Source organism: Parasteatoda tepidariorum, chromosome 1 (assembly GCF_043381705.1).
Source record: "Parasteatoda tepidariorum isolate YZ-2023 chromosome 1, CAS_Ptep_4.0, whole genome shotgun sequence".
In the NCBI taxonomy this organism is placed as follows: Eukaryota; Metazoa; Arthropoda; class Arachnida; order Araneae; family Theridiidae; genus Parasteatoda; species Parasteatoda tepidariorum.
In genome coordinates, this window is record NC_092204.1 from 17643519 (window position 1) to 17663740 (window position 20222).

Below are 20222 nucleotides of genomic sequence, written 5' to 3' on the forward strand. Positions count from 1 at the left end.
AATTAAAAAAAACTTAATGATTTCCGAATATTTAAAAAATATGGTTTAGCAGTGCTATATAATACTTTTTGAAAATGTTGGAATGGCTTAGATTGCGAAATGGAAAGACAGTCAGACTTCCATTTAACGAACTTCCATTTTTCGAATTTTTCTATTTTGCTAATTTTTTCGAGGGACTAAGAACATTTTGGAAATTTCTTCGTAAAATAACTTCCAAATAGCAAAGTGAATTTTCCATTTAACGAACTTTTCTTTGAGATCCACTTTCCCTAAAATATTTCAGAACATTTCTAACTTGTTAACTCCTTTTACAGGGGATATGACCTTGAATTGATTTTCGAAGCCACTTAAGTTTTCGAGAAAGCAGTAAAATCCCGTTCCCTTTTTGTTCGCATTTCAAACAAAAAAACTCTGACAAATTTGACGGATATTATCTGTAGCAAATAAACTTAAGAACGCATATGGTAATGTATGTTTAAAACTACTTTAATAATATAAGCAACTATAATTTGATACATAAATTTTGCTTTATTTGATTGAAAATATANTGGAAAGACAGTCAGACTTCCATTTAACGAACTTTCATTTTTCGAATTTTTCTATTTTGCTAATTTTTTCGAGGGACTAAGAACATTTTGGAAATTTCTTCGTAAAATAACTTCCAAATAGCAAAGTGAATTTTCCATTTAACGAACTTTTCTTTGAGATCCACTTTCCCTAAAATATTTCAGAACATTTCTAACTTGTTACTCCTTTTACAGGGGATATGACCTTGAATTGACTTTCGAAGCCACTTATGTTTTCGAGAAAGCAGTAAAATCCCGTTCCCTTTTTGTTTGCATTTCAAAACAAAAAAACTCTGACAAAATTAACGGATATTATCTGTAGCAAATAAACTTAAGAACGCATATCTTTAAAATTACTGTTATAATAAATGCAACTATAATTTGATACATAAATTTTGCTTTATTTGGTTGAAAATGTATGTAGCATGATAGTTTAACACTGGATAATGCTTTGCTCTATTCTTGCTTTCCATGCTGATTTCTTTATATGGTTACGATTTATAAAATAAATGGTAGATACTAGTTTACAAGATGAAGGTGTATCAATTGCTATTTTAATTATGTCTAGAGTTTATAAATTCAAAACCTGTTTTGTGTTGTTTAAGTATTCCAAAAGGTGTTTCTCTATTTAACGAATTTTCCATATAACGAGCTTATTATCGGGATTTAGCGACTTCGTTAAATGAAGGTCCGACTGTATTTTTATTGAATGCAAACATTGATGTCTAATATATCAATCTGCATCATTTATGCGTTGAAAAAAAAAGAATCAGATTATTTAACATTAAAAAACAGAAGGGGATTATTTTTTTTAAAATTGTAACTTTTAAATCAAAAACTTAAAAATTAGACTGCAATTACTTCAATATATTCTACACGTGATTAGAAATCAGTTAATTATAGCTTGCTGCTGAAACGTTTTCAATCAGAAAGATTGAAACCTTTGAATTGAGCGAAAAATCTAAATATTAAATTGCCTTTGGTAAGGAATCGATTTTCATCAGTGCTAGACATAGTTAGGGACGATATTAATATCAGTTTCAATAACCGCATAAAAAAAATATTTAGCATGGCTAGTAAATGACAGCGAAAACTGTGACTGCCAACTTAATTATTTATTCGATTGATATATGCCTTTCATAAAATTCCAGGAAATACCATAAAACGGCTATTTTATTGATTATTCGTACCTCTAAGAAATTTGCTTAATTTTTTTTTCTTTTAATGTCTCGTGTTAGAGACTGGAAAGCGTCATATGCTTTTTCTCGTTGTCATGACAACCTTTTTTTTTTTTTTTTTTTNAATTTACTTAGTTGTTATTTACCTTTTTTTTTTTTTTTTTTTACTTCCATTTCAGTGTAGCACTGAGTGGGGAGGGGTATTATTGATGCCATATTTACTCTTCCCATTATAAAAATTGTTTGTTAGTTTATTTTATTATTTATTTGCTAACGAATAATTTATGCTTAAGAATACTTAAATTTAAAAGCAGATAAAAAATAACTGTTTTTAAAAATTTTAATAATTTAATTTCATTTATTTAATTAATGTTGGCTATTTCTTCTTACATGTACACTTACCAGAATACAGACGTAATTGTATGTAACTTTTCTTTACATAATTGTGTTACATATACATCTATTTAGAGATATAAAAAAACTTTCTATTAACACTAGGTTTACGTGACGCGTCATTTTGACGCATTTCGAGTTTTGCAAGGAAAATTACAAAACCCGTTAGAATTTTTATTTTATCTCTTGTAATGACTTTTATCCATTGATCGAGGTAAATATATATTGAAGTCCATTTTCTTCAAAAGCGTTGAAATATTGAAATTCTCTTTGTGGTATACCTATCTCTACGGATATGCGTCAATTTGACGCTATCGTAATTTAGACAAAATTTTGAGTAAACATGCAAACATCACATCCTTAATAAATAGGTACCGACAATACTTCGATCCGTTATCCGATGTCGTTATCTCAAATGAAACAAGCGACAAACAACTGCTGCCGATAAACAATAATAGAAAGAATAAACGCTGAATATCAATTGATGTCAGAGTGTCAGATTTGGAAGGTTTCTGTTGCTTAATTCGAGTATTGAAAAATTAAATACTAAAATATTTCATAAATAAATATCTCATATTTTCAGTTTTTTTCTTGTAGTATAGTACACTGCTCCGGTCACGGCAAAATAATTAAAAAAAAAAAAAAGGTAAATAACAACTAAGTAAATTTTGCATACATAAATTGGTGAATTATATAATCCTACGAATTATTTAGAAATAGTGGTGGATAAAAATCTACTGAATTGAATTTATTAAACCAAGAATCACAATTGATAAACTACCACTTTAAAATATATATTTGGTCGCAAGTTGGCATCTCTGCAAGTGTTGCTATATGTATTCGTTCATGCGTCAAATTGACGCGTGTTCGTAGAGATAGGTATATAAGAAACGTCCGTAAACCTAGTGTTAATCGAGAACTTGAGATCTGATTGTGTAGTTATATGCAGACAAGAACATTACGTAAGAATATGAAGTATAACTTGAGCCATGCTGGTATGGGGAAAATGAGGTTATGTATACGCTATTGAAGTCGGGAATGTCACTGCAATAGCATGCTGCTATTTGTCTGATGTTCTATTTTTCAATTAAAAAACATCATTATATTAATTCATAAAGTTAAAGGCTTCACGGCCCAATTATAATAATATATTTATTTAAAATGATTACACATAGTGATCAAATTACTAAAAATAAAATTTCTAATCGTTAAATTTACAACAAAGTAAAATACTCAAAACAATATCCCGTTTAAACAAGTGAAGTTACGTTGGGAAATACTAACACACGAAATATTACAAAAATGTCATCATTTTACGAACGAGACTCGTCACGTATTTATTTTGAATAAATAAAAAGTGGTGTCAAAAATGTGCTGACATTAGACTGTTTGAAAAGGTGATAGTGTATTGATTACTCCCATATCCTATGAATGGTAATGTAGTAAGTATCACATTCGATTTAGTAGGTACATAATCCACTAAATAAAAAAATGAATCATCTTTAATTAAAAACTTACTGCCAGTTTCTAATTTAGCTGTTGTTGGAATGTTGGAAATGTAGAGTATCTCAGTATTCGGCGCGAAGCGCCGCTAAATGATTCATCGAAACTAAACAGTCCAAAGTTGATTAGGCATAAATTTCATTGTGTAAAAGTTCACCACAGCCAAACACTGTGAAAGTCGTACGAGGAGATGTCTTGTAGGCACTAGATCTTGGTCTCAAATAAATCAGAGTCCAACGGGTTAAAATATTAAGTTACTGTCAACCTCTTCAGAGCGGGCAAATCATGTTTGAGAATAAAAACCTAAAACTTATTGTTTAAATTTGTAAGCACTTTTTTGATAAATGATGAAGGGCGAACTTGGTTTAGAACCCAAAGACAAACTTGTCAACCTGGAAGCTCTCTCTCTATATATTTATAAAGATAAAAAATTTAAAATGAAGGAAGTGTTTTTAAAAATTTCGTTAGTACATGAAAATATCACAATATACCTATCAAGTCTTTCATATTATGTATTTGAGTTATTCAAAAGTCTTAATATTCTCAGAGATGTCAACTTGCTCCGCTTTGTAAAAAAGTATTTTCTAGTGGTATCGAAATTTAAGTTATTTTTAGTTTAGTATTTTCCATTTTAAGTCATTTTTTTTATCACAACATATCAAAAATTCAAAGTATCTTACGAAATACAATTTTATTGCATTTATCTAGCGGCTAGTCTTTTAAAGAGTAGACGTAAGTTTTCATATGATATAAGTTTTACTATTTAAGTCTTTACCATTTAAGTTTTTACTATTTTATTATTAAGTTTTATTATTATTATTATTTATAAAGTCAGAAAAACTATTTCAGCAGAAAACAAAAATTATAAAGATTTTAAGATATATGTGTTATACAATTTTAAGATATGTGTTAACGCAGCATATGTTAAAATTTTTATAATTTTTTAAAATAATTTTTGTTTTCTGTTAGAATTGTTTTTCTGACTTTATAAATTAAAATAAAACAAATTAGGATTTAGCAGCTTCAAACGCTGTTCTATTTTTATTTATTACTTGAAATGTTATTTACTTACTTGTCTTTTTCTGAATTTGCAAATCAGTTTCATTCTTTGATTAGATCAGTTTTATTATTTAAGTTTTATCATATAAGTTATTATATAAGTTTTTCTAATTCACTACCAATTCATTAAAACTTTTGCATAAAGCGGAGTAGTTGGCATTCTTGTATTCAAGATCATTTCAAATTAACGAGGAAAAAAAAATCTTGTTTTAACTTTTAGGATAAGCCTGCGGCAAAAAGCCTTTGAAGATGAATAATTGTGTTAGCTTCAGTCATGTCTTTAGCAAAAAAAGATGAGATGAAGTATATGTTTCTAACACATTTTTCATTGTAATTTGCATTATTTATTCTCTTTAAAAATTAACTAAGTTGCATTAAAAAGTAAAATTTCGCTTTCAAATCTTTGTTCATGTTGGTTATGTTGGCACGAACATATTCTGAAATATCATTTTGTCGTGCAGTGTAGTCAGTCTAGAAACCCTAATTCAACAAATGTTATAGACCACTAGTAATGTATAACTAATTGCTTTTAAACATTTAGCGACCACTCTTCTTAAAACAACAAAGAGCCAAAAGACGTCGCTTCACTAAGTATGATGTGTCTAAGATCACGCTTGCTAATGTCCTGCCAGACTAAAACTTTCAATTGAAATTTGTCGTTCCGGAAAGGGTTAAAATAGCAACCGGGGCTGTTTATACATCGGAAAAAAAGTAAATATTGGTAAAAAAAAACTGTTTTATATGGAGCTTGTATGCTTTAAGATAGACAGTCGCTTTATTCCAGAAAAATAAATAAATAAAGTAGCAAAACTGTCTGGTTTTTTATGAGATTCTTGTGTAATCAAGACAGAGCACATTTACAGTGAAAACATATACAATTTACGTGCCATATTCTCTGTGTATAGCTTTATAAAATGTTGGTTTAAAAAATATAAAATGAAAATAAAAACCTTATCTAAAATTAACTAAGACTGGTAAATCGATAATACTGGTTACTCTACTAGTCCATTTCTCTTTGCGAAAGAACATTCGTATAAGCGTTATAATTATAAAAATATAAATATTTTTATTTTGATCTGAAATAATCTAAAAGCAAAATTTTTTTAAAACTAATATGTATTTTAAAAAATACAATATCGAGGTCAAACTTTTCAAAACTATAATATTAATTTTAAGCCACCACTAAAAATTATTAGCTTAGTTTATGCATCAATTCTCACTCAATTGTTTCTCAGAAAGTACGAAGTTCCGCTTTTCGCGTTATATCAATGAATAGGATTAAATCATAGTTATTTGCACGTTGAATGCACGCTAATTTTACATGGCATGCTCGTCTAGCCACAACTGTAAATAGCTATAAACTAAATTTGCAAAAAATAGACACATTTTAATGGCCCTGCTTGCTTTAAAATCGGACATAGCAAATATTTCGGACTTTTACCAAAACTGTATTGTTGACATTCACCTGTGAAAGTCAACATTCTTCATATTTCACTCATTAACGGTGACATGCATGAAAAATCTTTAGAATTTGAATGAAAAAGAAAACGACTTATTATTACTTATTTTCAATTTTTGTTCTAATTGCTTCCGCTGGTGTTAAAAGTTCTTCAAATGTTACTTTCGAATAAAAAATAAGTTCATGTTTTAAAACAATTCCAATATGTTGCTTAGAAATTTGCGTTTCTAATGTTCTATAGTTACGTAAAAAAAAAAGGTCGTTCGATTTGTCATCTTTCATATGAAATGAATGAGCAAAAACGTCTAAAGCCTTGACCCACATTCTTTTGATGGTATTTTCCAATGACTTATCGATTATCTTTTGTTCTCTAGTGTATTGGAAGCTAAAAATAATCTTCGAAAATGTTCGAAAGTCAAACAGTATTCGGGTGACACATATGACAGAATTTACTTTTAATATTATTGGATAATATTATTTAAAAAGATAATGTTTAAAAATACCGTGCTGTGCGTTTTGAACTGTAACTGTATTATGACAATAACACTGGAGAATTGTTTTTCTTTTGTTTTCCATTGCATGAGATTTATGAACACATCTAATTTCAAATCTGCTATCGGTTTCTCTTTTCAAGTTACACTTTTCGGTCAATTTAATAATATATTCCTCAACGGGATGTTTTAAAATTAACAAGAGTATGTAACCCCTAGCAACTTCTCTGCTACGTAGGGAGTGGTAGGAATGATATATAAGAAACAATGGGTAAAGTTAGACTGACTAATATTTAATGTTTTTCGAACATCATTGAAAAAGAAACCGAATTGAGGAAATAGTAATTTTTTTAGGATATCATCAGAGATGCCGAATTGCTCCGCATTGTAAAAAAGTATTTTCAAGTGGCAACTTATTCTATGTTATTTTAAATTTAGTATTTTTCCCTTAAAGTAATTTTCTCACCACTACATAGGAGAAATTTCAAAGTATCATATGAAAGGTAACTTTATCGTAAATAATTCTTAAAATAAAACAGTTGCAAAAGTTACAATAATTCTTACAATAACGTTTTGCATCATAATCTCAAATGTATTGTCGCTTTTTTTCCCCTACCACTTCTGACGTAGCAGATAAGTGGGGACACTTAGTATTCATTCGCAAAACAGCTCTGGTTAGGAATATATTATTAAACAGCATAAAATTTGTAGCTTGTAGAGCGAAACCGAATGTGTAGATTTCATTTCAAATCTGAATCGTGAAAATATTTATAATTCGTTCAAAAAAACTCATGTAGCTGGGAAAACGTTGTTTTGCTGTGTAATAGAAACATTATTTAAAAAATATTAAATATTGTTTGGAGAAAAAAAAAATTTTTTCTACCACCTCATTTTAAAAATAAATATTAATTATAAAATCAAATCAAGATTCGAGCGAGAGCATCAGTTGTCCAAAATTATATAAATGTTAAATAAGTGTTAATCCTATTTGACACAATATAAATAAATTATATCAATTATCTCTCTTATAGACATGAAGTTAGTGGCACACTTGGCAGTGATGTTAACAGTTCAATATTACACAAAGAGGTAAAAAATGGTGACTAATAAAATTCAAGAAAAAATTAGCAACTTGGAAAGTATATATTTTTTAGTTAATAATTGCAAAGATTGCTTTCGTTTCAAATTTGAAATGTAAGTCATAGTGGTAGTTGCAGTTAGAATAATTAAAGAGATGATAAATAAATAAAAATTGAGTTTCTACTACTTTTTACATTTTAAGTCGCCTGTTGCAACCCTGTAATTTCGATGTGACAATCATTTTAGTTTTAAAAATGTTGCCAGTGCATAATATAATTTCAGATCAAAATATAAATACCTATATTAATGGTGCAATTTGATCAACTCAAATGTTCGTCAAACTAAAGTAAAAATCAATTAAGTCATTTATTTATTGTTTTAATTTAATACTTATAATTTACTTACTAATTTATCTTTTTAATTTAGTAAAAAAAGATCCAGAAATAAGCTTATGATGACATATTTCCGACTGTGGTTGCATTTCAACAATACTTAGTAGTTTTCAAAAAGCACCTTATTGAAAAAGTGGTAGGAAATTAGCGCATAGGCTAAGGTGTTAGTTTCTCATATGATTACCACTTTTGCATTTTGGCAAACTATTGCTGATTCTGCTGGAGAACTTATTAAATGGGTAACACACATAAATTCGAATTTTTATGGTGCAACCATGTTAAAAGTGCTATTATTAAAAGAGTGGTAGCATATTAATATTTAATGTGGGTATTATCTTATATCAGCAATGTTTAAATAAATCACTATTCCAGAGATGCCAACTTGCTCCGGACAGCAAATATATATTTTAAAGTGGTAGTTTATCAATTGTGATTCTTGTTTTAATAAATTCATTTTAGTAGATTTTTATCCAACAATGTTTCTAAACAATTCGAAGGCTTATATAATTCACCACTTTATAGTACTAATGTACCTTTTAAAAAGCAAGCGAAAATAGTCAAATGCTTGCAAAATTTACTTTGTAGTTATTTACCGTTTTTTAAATTATTTTGGGGTGTCCGGAGCAGTTGGCATTTCTGTAAAAGAATTGTGCTACCAGATTTTCTCTTTTGAAAATGAGAGCTGAGCTGTCATCATGTGAGGATACTAGGAGGTAACAGATTAATGTGGTAGCTAAATTTATACACTAGTGAAAACAATTGAAAGAATTTTTTTTAATTAAAAAAAATAAAGCAAATATAAAACCAAACCTGGCAAAAATATTGTCCACAATATGTTATGGAAAAATGGCAGTAGTAAAATGAACGTGGCAATTAATTTTCTAAAAGTCTTACTTAATTCTAATTCGTCGTCAGCAGCGTTACCAACAGCGTGTATAAGAGAGACTGTTCCACTTGCATTATTTGCTTCCAGTTTCATGAAATATACTCTATCGCTGACAACTTGACCTTCGGCGTCGATAGCTTCTTGCTCACTCTTACAATGCTCGTCATGCTACAATGTAATAAAATGTTTTTAAAAAAACGTATCCGCGTCAATAAAATTTAAAAAGTACATATGGAACTAATATATGCCTTATGTAGGTTGTCCCATATTGTAATATTAACTTTTTGGCCAGCAATTTAATGGGAATGTCAAAAAGAAGTACACGAGTTGGGCAAAAATAAGGAAATGCTTTTAGACAACCTCTATGTGAACAATTCTTCCTTTAGTAGTGAATGTTTTGGAATATTTTACATTGTAAAACTGTTGGCACAATTTGAAAGATAATGTTTGAAGCTTTCAGAAATGGTGTGACCTAATATCTATGAAAAGTCGTACAACACCATCACCTCCTACATCAGAAAACCTCCACTTGGGATTTTATAAGTAAAACAAATCAGTTGTGCGCATGAACCCAAATCGTATTTTAAAAGTAATTGAGATAAATTTATCATCTATACTTGAGAATTGAATCTGCAGAGGTTGACAAGTAAATAAGACAAACCCCAATCAATTTAAAAATTTTTAGACATATATTTGCTACCACTTTTTAATTATTGATTTATTTTATATGTAATGACTTTTTCCTTGACCAAAGCCCACGTAAAACCGCAAACGCCCAGTAACATTACAAAGAATGAAATGAGTTTTCTTCACAGAAGTCTAATTAGACTACCGAAAATGTCCGTGTGGATTAAGTCCGAGAGAAATAAATCACAGCGAATAAAAAGGAAATACTTTAATGTTTTGGGAGATCAGGTACCATTTGATTTATTTGCCCCGATGTTTGGAGAATGCTTTTTTTTTAAAAGGTGATATTGAAAATGGAAAGAAATTTTTAACTCTGATCGATCTCCGAATTTTACGATGGTAAAAATAACACCATTTCTAAAAATATTCTAGCATAATTTCTCAAACTGTGTCAGCAGTTTTGCTATGTAAAAGTTTCCAAAACATTCGCTGGCAAAAGAAAAATTGTTTACTTAAAGATAGTATAGAAGTGTTTCAATATTTTGATAACCCTTGTATATGTTTTGAACATATTCCTTCCAAGTTTAGGTATTTCATCTACAAAAATGCATTTTGGTCTTACAAAATATTTGAATGGCAGTTTTACCCTAATGCTCTTTGTAAAGTCCAGAGCATAAAATTAATAAAAAAATATGCTGCCACAATCTCTCGTTTTAAAAAAAAAAAGAAAAAAAAAACATTGCTACCAGCATTTAAGTTTTTTTCTTATTATTGATCTAACTGTTGCAACATTTTTTATGCCCGAAATGCCAACTTGATCCGGACAGCGAATAAATATTTTCGAAAGGTGGTATTTAATGTATGATTCTTGGTTTTGTTAATTTGATTTTTAGGGTTTTTATTCACCACTACTTCTAAATAATTCAACGGCTTACGTGATAGGCCCCTTTGTTACAATTAAGCCATTGGAAAAGGTCGCTAACGGCCCCAGGGACCAGATATATTTCGATGATGATGATGATGACAATTAAGCCATTAATTCTGTCGCCGAATGCAGTGAATGCCAACTTGCTCCGGACAGCAAATAAATATTTTCGAGTGGTAGTTTATTAATGTGTGATTATTAAATTAATAAATTCACTTCACTAGGTTTCTATTCACCACTCTTTCTAAATAATCCAAAGGCTTGTATAATTCGCCGCTTTGTAAAGTTAAGTTAGTTATTTATGTAGCAAAATTTCAAAATGTTTTTAAACACAATGTATATATGTCACGATGTATGGGATAGGGGCCGCTGCGCGGCCCAGGTGCCCAGTTCTTTTTAAATAAAGCAAAGCAAGCAAAGTTAAGTTATGCTATCTCGTTTAAAAAGTAAGCAAAATTAGTAAAATATTAGCAAATTTTAGTTTGTAGTTGTATACCGTTATTTAAATTATTAAGGCTCGTCCGGAGCAGTTGGCATCTCTGCGAAGGGCACTATTTTCGATGAAGGAGTGAAGTGTCCACTTAGATGGACAGGTACTCCGTAATCAACCTCGGTTCAAGTACTGGTAAGCCGTGCTGAGCCTTTTAAAAAGTTGGCGAAATATACCGAAGAATCTGAAAATTTTAATTTCTAGTTTTCTACCGTTGTCGTAGGCCAATAAGATATTGAGGCTAAGATTGTTTTTGTTTTCTAGAGGGGCCATGTCTGGCCAAGAATTCGACTTCTGCACACCCATACGTCACACCAGCTTTTCGAGGGGACCCAATCATACATTCGTTCCTTCATCCATAGATTAATATTTTGACCTGAACAAGAGAACGATCAATCTCCAATTCAGTACTCCCAGAAAGATAATTTGTTATGGGAACATGGAGGACTTAGTGACCCGTGCACCAGTCACCATTTACTTCACGAGGAGTCTTCAGCCGGCGGGATTCGAACTTCCGTTCTCACGAACGTGATACCAGCGCCCTGCCAACCAGGCTATTCCGGCCGTTTTCTACCGTTTTTAAATGTATTTTGTCGTATTTTTAAATAAAAGTAAAGGACTACGAACTAAAAATTTTTAGACATTAGGTTAATTCTCCTAACTTTTAAAAATACTCAACACGGCTTAACTGTAACAATATAACAAAAAGCCTTTGAATTATTTAAAAGTAGCGGTGAGTAAGAACTTAAATCGAATTTACCAAATCAAGAATCATACATTAAAAGGCTACCCCTCTAAAATATTTATCTGCTGTCCGGAACAAGTTGGCACCTCTGCTTTATACGAATGCGTCAAAATGCAGGAAAGTAATATTAATACTTAGTTGACTAAATTCTCTTTATCAAAAAAATATCTTTTCTATAATGCAAAAATAATTAAATTCGAAAAAATTAGAATTAAATCCAATTTGCAGGGTTGTAACAGTCCTTGTGAATCAGGACAGTGTTATTTTTATAAAGTTAAAAGTAGGGAGAAATTTGCTTTTATATCTTTTTGTGTCCTGATCAATTTATACTTTCGTTACTGCGATAGCTCATAAAAATTTAAAGCATATGCGTTTCTAGAAAATTATGCACTCATCTTAGAATACTTATTATTTTATTTTTATAACCGTCATTGAACAGTCGGCCCAATTTTTGGGCTTATGACTACGAAAGTTCAACGCCGTAGCCTTGAAATTTTGAACCCAATCCGGAAGACAAAGGAACTCCTGGAACCCTTTTTGATGGAACTAACCCGAATTGACGTTACATGGAGAGGAAAACCTCCCACGGTTAATCTGGCGGCAAGGAGCCATGATCTGTCTACACTGAGGATAATTTATATCAGCACTGTGGTCAGTGCGAACGGGGTGCGGAATTCGTATCAACCAGCCATTGCACTCCTTTTATTATTTTAAAGCCTATTACTGGATTTGTTTATTTTTATTGACAAAAAAATGTCTGAAAATATTAAAGAAGTAACATATATTGATGTTAGTGTATGAGTAATATATACAACATATTATTTGAAAGGAACGCTTTTTTTAATTCTTTTTTAAATAAAGCGGATGAATAATTTAAGCCCAGATATAAAAGAACTGATAATAATACAATATAATTTTATAACTGGGAGTTCCCATTTTCTGTGCTAAAAAAAAAAAAAAAAAAAAAAAAAAAAAAAAAAAAAAAAAAAAAAAAAAAANTTTATTTTGAACAAAGTAATGGTGAATTAAATAAATCAAAAAATTATAACTCCGCCTACAAATAAACTGCTAAAGAAATGCTTTGATTACCAGTTTTATCTTCTTACCCTGATTGATACGGTTTTTTGCTGTCACGTATTTGTGACAGTCGGCGCGAAAGGGTTAACAAGTCTTTGCAATTCAGGTTATAGTGTGCTCTGTAATCGCAAAATTAAAATAAAACAATTGTTTACGATGTAGAAAACTTACGAAATACATTTAGATCTTAAAAATAAGAATTGCCTCGTGTGATGTTTTGAAAAACCTGATTAATGACGCCAAAATCGATCCTCATTTAGCACTAAATACTTTTGCGGAGGGGTTGAGTTTGATATCATTTGCTCAGTTTCTCAATACATCACACAAGACAGTTTTTAAATTTTTTGATTTGATCTATATTTTCCCGGGTATATTTCCATTTTGAATAAAAATTTTTTAATCACTATCATTTGGTCTATTATAGAATCCTCTGAAAATAAGAATATAAAGACCTAATAATTGAAATGTATTAATTTTTTCGAAGAATCCAAATCCGCAATAAAACATGGTGGATTCTGCTTGAGATTTTAAAGTGTACCCAACGTCATATTTAGGGGTGAGTTTGAGGAGGTTGATATCTTCGTAAATATCTTTCGAAAATGTTTCATACGCTCACATTTATATTTTTAATCCGATGCAATTTTTCGAGATATTTAAACACCGCTTCCCTACTTGTTGGAAACCCTGTATGTACTTTTAAATTAAATATAAGCAGTGATATTTAAAATTTTACTAAATTCAACTTATTAAACCGAAAATAAAATCTTAATTCATATACTTTGATAGCAATAGCAAAAATATTTTGTAGTTTCTGCGCGAATTCCGTAGCAGAAGGAGGTTAATTATAGATGAATTATTAAAAAATAATTATAGATGAATAATTAAAAGTCCGTTTCATATGGAACAACCTAATATTTCCTGTATAAAATGATATGCCATACATACACCACACAGAATGTCCAATGCCTTATTTTGAGTTAGAGGAGATTCGGGTAAAAGGGAATACCATTTACTTTTGGTAGAATAATTCCTTTCCTAAATAAATTATTACACATAAATACAACAATTATAGTGTTATCACTTGTGTGTGCGAAACTACTTCTCTAGGGTGTATGGAACTAAAATCGGCTTGACTTGGCTACTGTGAATACTATATAATCTAATATATACTCTACATACTAAATGCTCTAATACTCTAACTCTAATTAGCTACAGTGAAAACTAAAATGAAACTACAAAATTCTCTAGAAAATCTATTACGAAAATTTCACTTCGTAGTTCCAATAGAATAGTCGGGTAATATGGAATAGTAACTTTGCCGAAGAACAATATTTTTTGAAAATCAACATTACTAACATATCTTGGCATACTGTTGCTAACGCGCAACAAATGCAAAAGGGATCATTTTTTGTACTTATTTAATACTTGGTTAATTTTCTGCAATTTTTAGATTTATTTATAAAATTTCATTTAAATAATCAATAATTTACAACCAAGCTAAGCAACTTGTAAAATTTACTAAAATACTTCATATCAGTTAATGTAAAATTATTTCTAAAACTTCACTTTGTAGAGTCCATATCCCTTAAGGAGTCAATATCCCTTAATGAGTCAATCCCTTAAAGAGTTCCATATCCCTTAAAGAGTCAATGTACTTCCAAGACTATTGTTTTATGAAAGCGAAACCAGCAAATTCTTTTCTTGTACACTTAATAAACGATTAGTAGTTTAGATTAAAAAATTAATAACATGATTCTATCTTTCATAACATTTCAAAAAATTCCACAATTTCTTAATTTTTAGCACTTTTAATTTTTTAATGTTTTTCCATATTGCTCGACTATTCCAAATTACCCGAATCTCCATTTCACAATTCTGAAATATTTTATGTTGCAAAATCCAAAACCTCATAGCAACAAATTTAACTTTATTATCTAAGTTTTGTTACACACCGGGGCTAAGCTTTTAAAGACGGTTGAGTTTTGTAACATAATATATTATTTTCATATTCTATTAATAACAGGTATTACATTTTAGGTGACCAAAGTCCTCAGAAAACTAAAAAACCCGGTAATATAATTTTTAAACAAACGTTTAAAAACTCACTGCTAAAAGATCTGGTGGTAAAATTTCTAAACAAATGTTTGAAAACTCACTGCTTTAACAAAGCACTCACTTCTAAAAAAACCCGATTGTGAAATTTCTTAACAAATGTTTGAAAATTCACTGCTAAAAAAATCGGTAGTAAAATTTTGAAACAAATATTTGAAAACTCACTGCTTTAACAAAAATCTCACTGCTAAAAAACTCGACGGTAAAATTTTTTAACAAAAACTCACTGCTTAAAAAACCGATAGTAAATTTTTAAACAGACATTTGAATACTTATTGCTGAGGACAGAAATTTCTCGGCAAGATCCATAGAAAAATTTTTTTTTTTTAAAATAAATGTAGGGATGTGAATCTTCGAATGTTCTTTTAGAAATTTTGTTAAAAGTTTTTTAATTTTCCGAGGAATGCTAGGCAGCTTAATTATATAGTGAAAACAAATAAGTAGAAAACCTGTCCCCACAACCTTTTTTAATAAAAAATCAGAGGCGAATGTGAGAGTCATTAAAATTTTGCTGCTACACAAATCAAATTGCTTGCTTTAACTATAATATTCTCTATAATTTTGATGGAAATAAAATCTCTGATTTTTAAAAAAGAAATATTTAATGAAATTCAGTACTTTATAAGCTGCCTGATGTTTTAACTATGTTTATGATACAAAATAAAAACATGGGATAAATTAACTTATGGGATAAATTAACATTTATCAAATTTAACTACACCTCAGTAGTTTAGTAAAAAATGATTTAATTAAAGCTTTACAAATCACTCCAAATGAGAATAATTAAGTTTAACCAGTTTCAGATATTAATGTACTAAAATATTTTTTAATTATTAAATTCCATGTATTCACATAAAAATGTTTGTTCCGATTTGAGAAGGCAATGTTTATAACAACAAATTAAAGTGAAATTTTGAAATATATGCATCGAACAGAAATTTGCAGAAAAAGAAGCATTTTGAATATTGGGTTCTATATTTCGATTTTAAAAAAAATTTGATAATTAATATTTAGTTTGCTCTATGATAACTCTCCAAACATGTAAAATACAAGGTCTTCACAAAATTAAAATGGCGAGGGCGTTATTTTAAAACTTCAACGATATTCTTTTTTTTTTTACTTTCCAGAAATTTATGCTAATACAATTCTACATACAGCATTTTCAGAAGGGTAATTTATCATTATACTTACTATAAAAAGAATTTATTTAAAAAAAAAAACCAAAACAAATTTTATGTAAATAAGATAACTTGCAAAATAACTTTCTTGCGAAAGATGTACTAAAATTTCGAAAGAAATTCCAAAAACTATCCAGGGCTATTTCTTCCAATATCCTAAAGGGAAAGCCTTATTTTCCACCTTTTTATGAAAGTATGTGCTATTGAATGTTTGTTATCATATTGTATTAAGATGTTAAGAATCAAAACTACAAAAAGTTTGTCTAAAATCCAAGATGGCGTTGGAAAAACATCCTATACGGAAACGTGAAAGCAACGAACTACAGTTGTAAACTGAAAAACAAACGTTCAAGAAACCTTTAAAGAACAACTTCATTCTTTTTATTTACATCTTATCTTACTTCTATAAGAGAAGCCATTAAAATGTTCTAGCTTCCGAGGTGCTGAAATAGCCTGAGAACTAATTAAAAATCTGTTATTTCAATTGATGCAACTAAAATCCGTTTTTAAGGGAATCCTGGGCACATTATTGTAATTTTTGTGAAAATGTGTGTATTGTTTGGTATTTTCTATTTTGTTCTTATATATCTCTATATGTATACAAAAAATGCTCACGTATCTGATTCGAAACATTTTTAAAAAAATAACGTTTAAAATTTTTTACAAAACTGAAAATATTGTGTTTCAATTTTAATTTCTTTTGTTGTCTATTTTGAATTAAAATGTCCATACTTAAGTTATGTTCAATCGAATTTAGCTGTTCGGGAAAGGGTTAAAACACCAGAGAATATGTATGTAGCTCTGATCCTGAAGCTAGGCACCCGAGGAAGCTTGAGACCCTTCTATTTAAATATTGCGCGATCGGACTACCTTTCTAATTGATTACATTTCTATGTAGTGGTAGGTAAAAATCTTTTAAGTCTAATTTTGCAACTACTGGATCTATAATAATTTTTTAAACTATAATTATTTTTTAAACTATGGAAAATTTGTATCAGTTGAGGGGTATCAGTACTGTTCCACCTTTCAACACATTAAAGGCTTTACATATGGTGCGAACATTTTTGTTATATATTTTTGCAGGTTTATGTAACTTGTTCTGTTTTTTATAGCATTCTCGTCATTATATTCAAAATTTGAAGATGATAAAAAATATCTAATTAGTTAGAGCGGAATTCAAATAATAATTATTATTTCGAATTTATTCTTACCTGCTCACCGGTGGGAAATAATAAGAGAACGGCTTTGACTTTCTTTGGTAAGTTTTCTAGGTGCTCGTCTTCTAAGTCAATAACATCAATCATAGACCATTCTTCTGGTACTCCAACACTGCTCAAGAACTAAAAGACAAGAAAAAAGGGTGTTTTTCGATACGGTAGGATGATTCTTTTTGTTTTCATATTGTCAAATAAATATAAAGTACTATCACGCAAGTAACAACAAAGATTGGGATTTAAGAATTGATAGGATACCTGCTAACTTTTACTCATTTGGCGTAAAATTTTATTTCTATATTTAAAGTAGTAGTAAAATGTATGCATTCTATATATTCCTTGCATTTATAAACATATCAATAATTTATAGTCTTTTTAAACACCACTATTTTTTTTAAAAAAATTAAGCATATATATAAATATAATTACTATTTCACTTATTATGTTTGAATATAATGTTTCTTTTTGTTCAAATAATGATTAATTTATCTATCTCCAATTATGTCTGTAAATAAGTACCAACGCTGGATATTGGGGTTATCTCCACGTTTGGCGCGAAGCGCCACTAACCGATTCATCGATTCTGTTTTGTCGTATTCTAGGAGGTCCTAAATATCTTTGAAGTTGTAGTATGTTGTAACGACAAATCAAGTCCTAATAGAAGTAAATCTTCAGTTTTGAAGTGAAAATCATCTTTGGAATGGGGAAATCCCCTTGAGTAGAGTTTTATGATATCCAACGTATATTTTCAAATCATGCCTGTATATAATTATCATATTTAAACTGATACAAAATGTTTTTAATTTATCAAGCAAAGTGCTTGACTTTTTAACTACCATAATGTTGCTTAAATCAAAATGTTTTAAATCAATGAATATAATTATTTCATGATGTATGGGTTAGGGGCCGGTGCGCAGTTCAGTCACCCAATTTTTGCTAAATAAAGGAAAGGAAAGTAGTGAAAACCGCATAAACTCTCTCAAAATACTGCGTACGTTTCAGCCTAATATATTAATTTAAATTTCATTTTACTACCATTAGGGAAATTAATCCCCAAGAGGATTAAGAGTTGGCTGGTATGGAGCTTACAATACCATGTTGGAACTCATAAAGCTCTTTATACTTGACTTTTTTAAAAAACAATTATAGTGGTACAAGATTTCACATGTAAATATAAATATAGTGTAACAGTCCAAAAGTACAGAGTTACCATGGGAGACTAAAAATTTAATAAGTGGTGACTAATAAAATTCAAAATCTGTTTAAAAGAGATTAAAATTAACATATTTTTTTCTAGCACCTAGCATATTTTTTCAGTTTACTATTGAAGGGCTAATGCATAGTTATAGTTTTAGGATTTCTCAAGGCTTTCAGCCTTGATGAGCCTTTTACCTTTTTATAATGATTTATCGGATCATATTCATCGTGATTTGCGTTGGAAATAAAATAACAAAGAAAAATGAAAGTATGCTGCGATAATTGGTAATAAAGTAGTTGAGTAAAATAAACGGAATTTATACGAAATAGAAATTGACTGTAGGATGCTGGATATTGGGGTTATCTCGGCGTTTGGCGCGAAGCGCCACTAACCTATATTGACTGTAGCTTTATAAATTAGGATAAAAGTACCAAAACATTCTCAGTATAGTGGTAAATTAATTAAATTTGTTAGATAAAATATCATCTAAAGTTGCAGAAGTGGTCTGAATGTTTCACCTTTCAGCAGTTCAGTTTTAAAATATTTTAATAGTTAGCTGCATGGCAATAGAGTGCTTTATTGAAGACTTGTCTAATAAAGTTTCCGTGTGTGTCCTTATTTCTTTCAAAATAAGAAATTTATATTCCAGATATGCCAACTGCTCCGGACGAGTCCACTAAACTTTTCCGCTTTAGAAAATTTGAATGAGAAATTAGATTCTCTAAGAAAAGCTAAAGCTTCTTTAGAGAAATTTAAAGCAAATCTTGAAGTTGAGAAAGCAGAATTAGCAAATGAAGTAAATGCCTTGTCCACATCAAGACAAGATTCTGAAAGGAAGAGAAAACAGTTAGAATTACAGTTACAAGAAATGACTGCCAAATTAGCTGATGTAGATAAGAGTAGAAGTTTTGTCTAGCGGTTGGGAGGTGACCTGTTTTTAGAGATGACGCGCTGGTGAGTGAATCCTAGATTCTTTCCCCTTTTGTATAACATTTGCTGGAGTCTACTAAACTGGGTGCTGGATCGTCTACACTAGAATGGCATATGGTAGGAAGTCATATGTTAGAGTTCATCAAGTAATTTCAAAAAAGAGTTCAGGTCATCATTGGAGTAGAGCATGAATTGTGGCTAGATGATCATCATTCAGATGGGGAGACCCCATTAAGTAAAGTTTGAAGCAAGCTGTGATCGGCTTGTGGAAAAGGCTTAGTCCTGGATGTTGGATTAGACTTGGGCTCCGGAGAGGAGTGATTGCAGCATCGTCACTAGTTCGGCGTTTTGAAGGAGCTCTTGTATCTCTTAAAAGATGCCGAGCCTATTAATTCGTTCGTTCGTTGTTGTAGAACTGGGCATCTGAGGCCTAAATGGCCCTTTTCCCATTCATCTTGAAATATACCATAACGCAACCATACATAGGAAAGATCATGGGTGAAAGCCCTTATATAGCAAGACGGAAAAGAGAAAACCCTGGTACGTAAAACATTTCATTCCAGCATTTTTTTCGAAAAAAATGAAATATCTCTAACTATCAAGATTTCTTTTATAATTCTGGCATATATATAAAACTGCTTCTTTTCCAAGATAAAGTAGATATTGTTGAAAAATTTAAAAAAAGAATAAGTAAACTCCTCCCCAAAACTAGCTATAAC

The 20222-nt window shown here is 30.0% G+C and overlaps 1 protein-coding gene across 1 annotated transcript in view; it reads right to left on the minus strand.

Annotated features, from left to right (window-relative positions):
- Window positions 1-20222, minus strand: part of LOC107438278 (ubiquitin carboxyl-terminal hydrolase isozyme L3) — a gene marked incomplete in the record, with an annotated part of 71838 nt that overhangs the window by 38858 nt on the left and 12758 nt on the right. Inside the window, 2 exon segments of the mRNA XM_071177285.1 lie at window positions 9016-9175; window positions 17373-17490. Coding sequence (XP_071033386.1) covers window positions 9016-9175; window positions 17373-17490 — 278 coding nt within the window.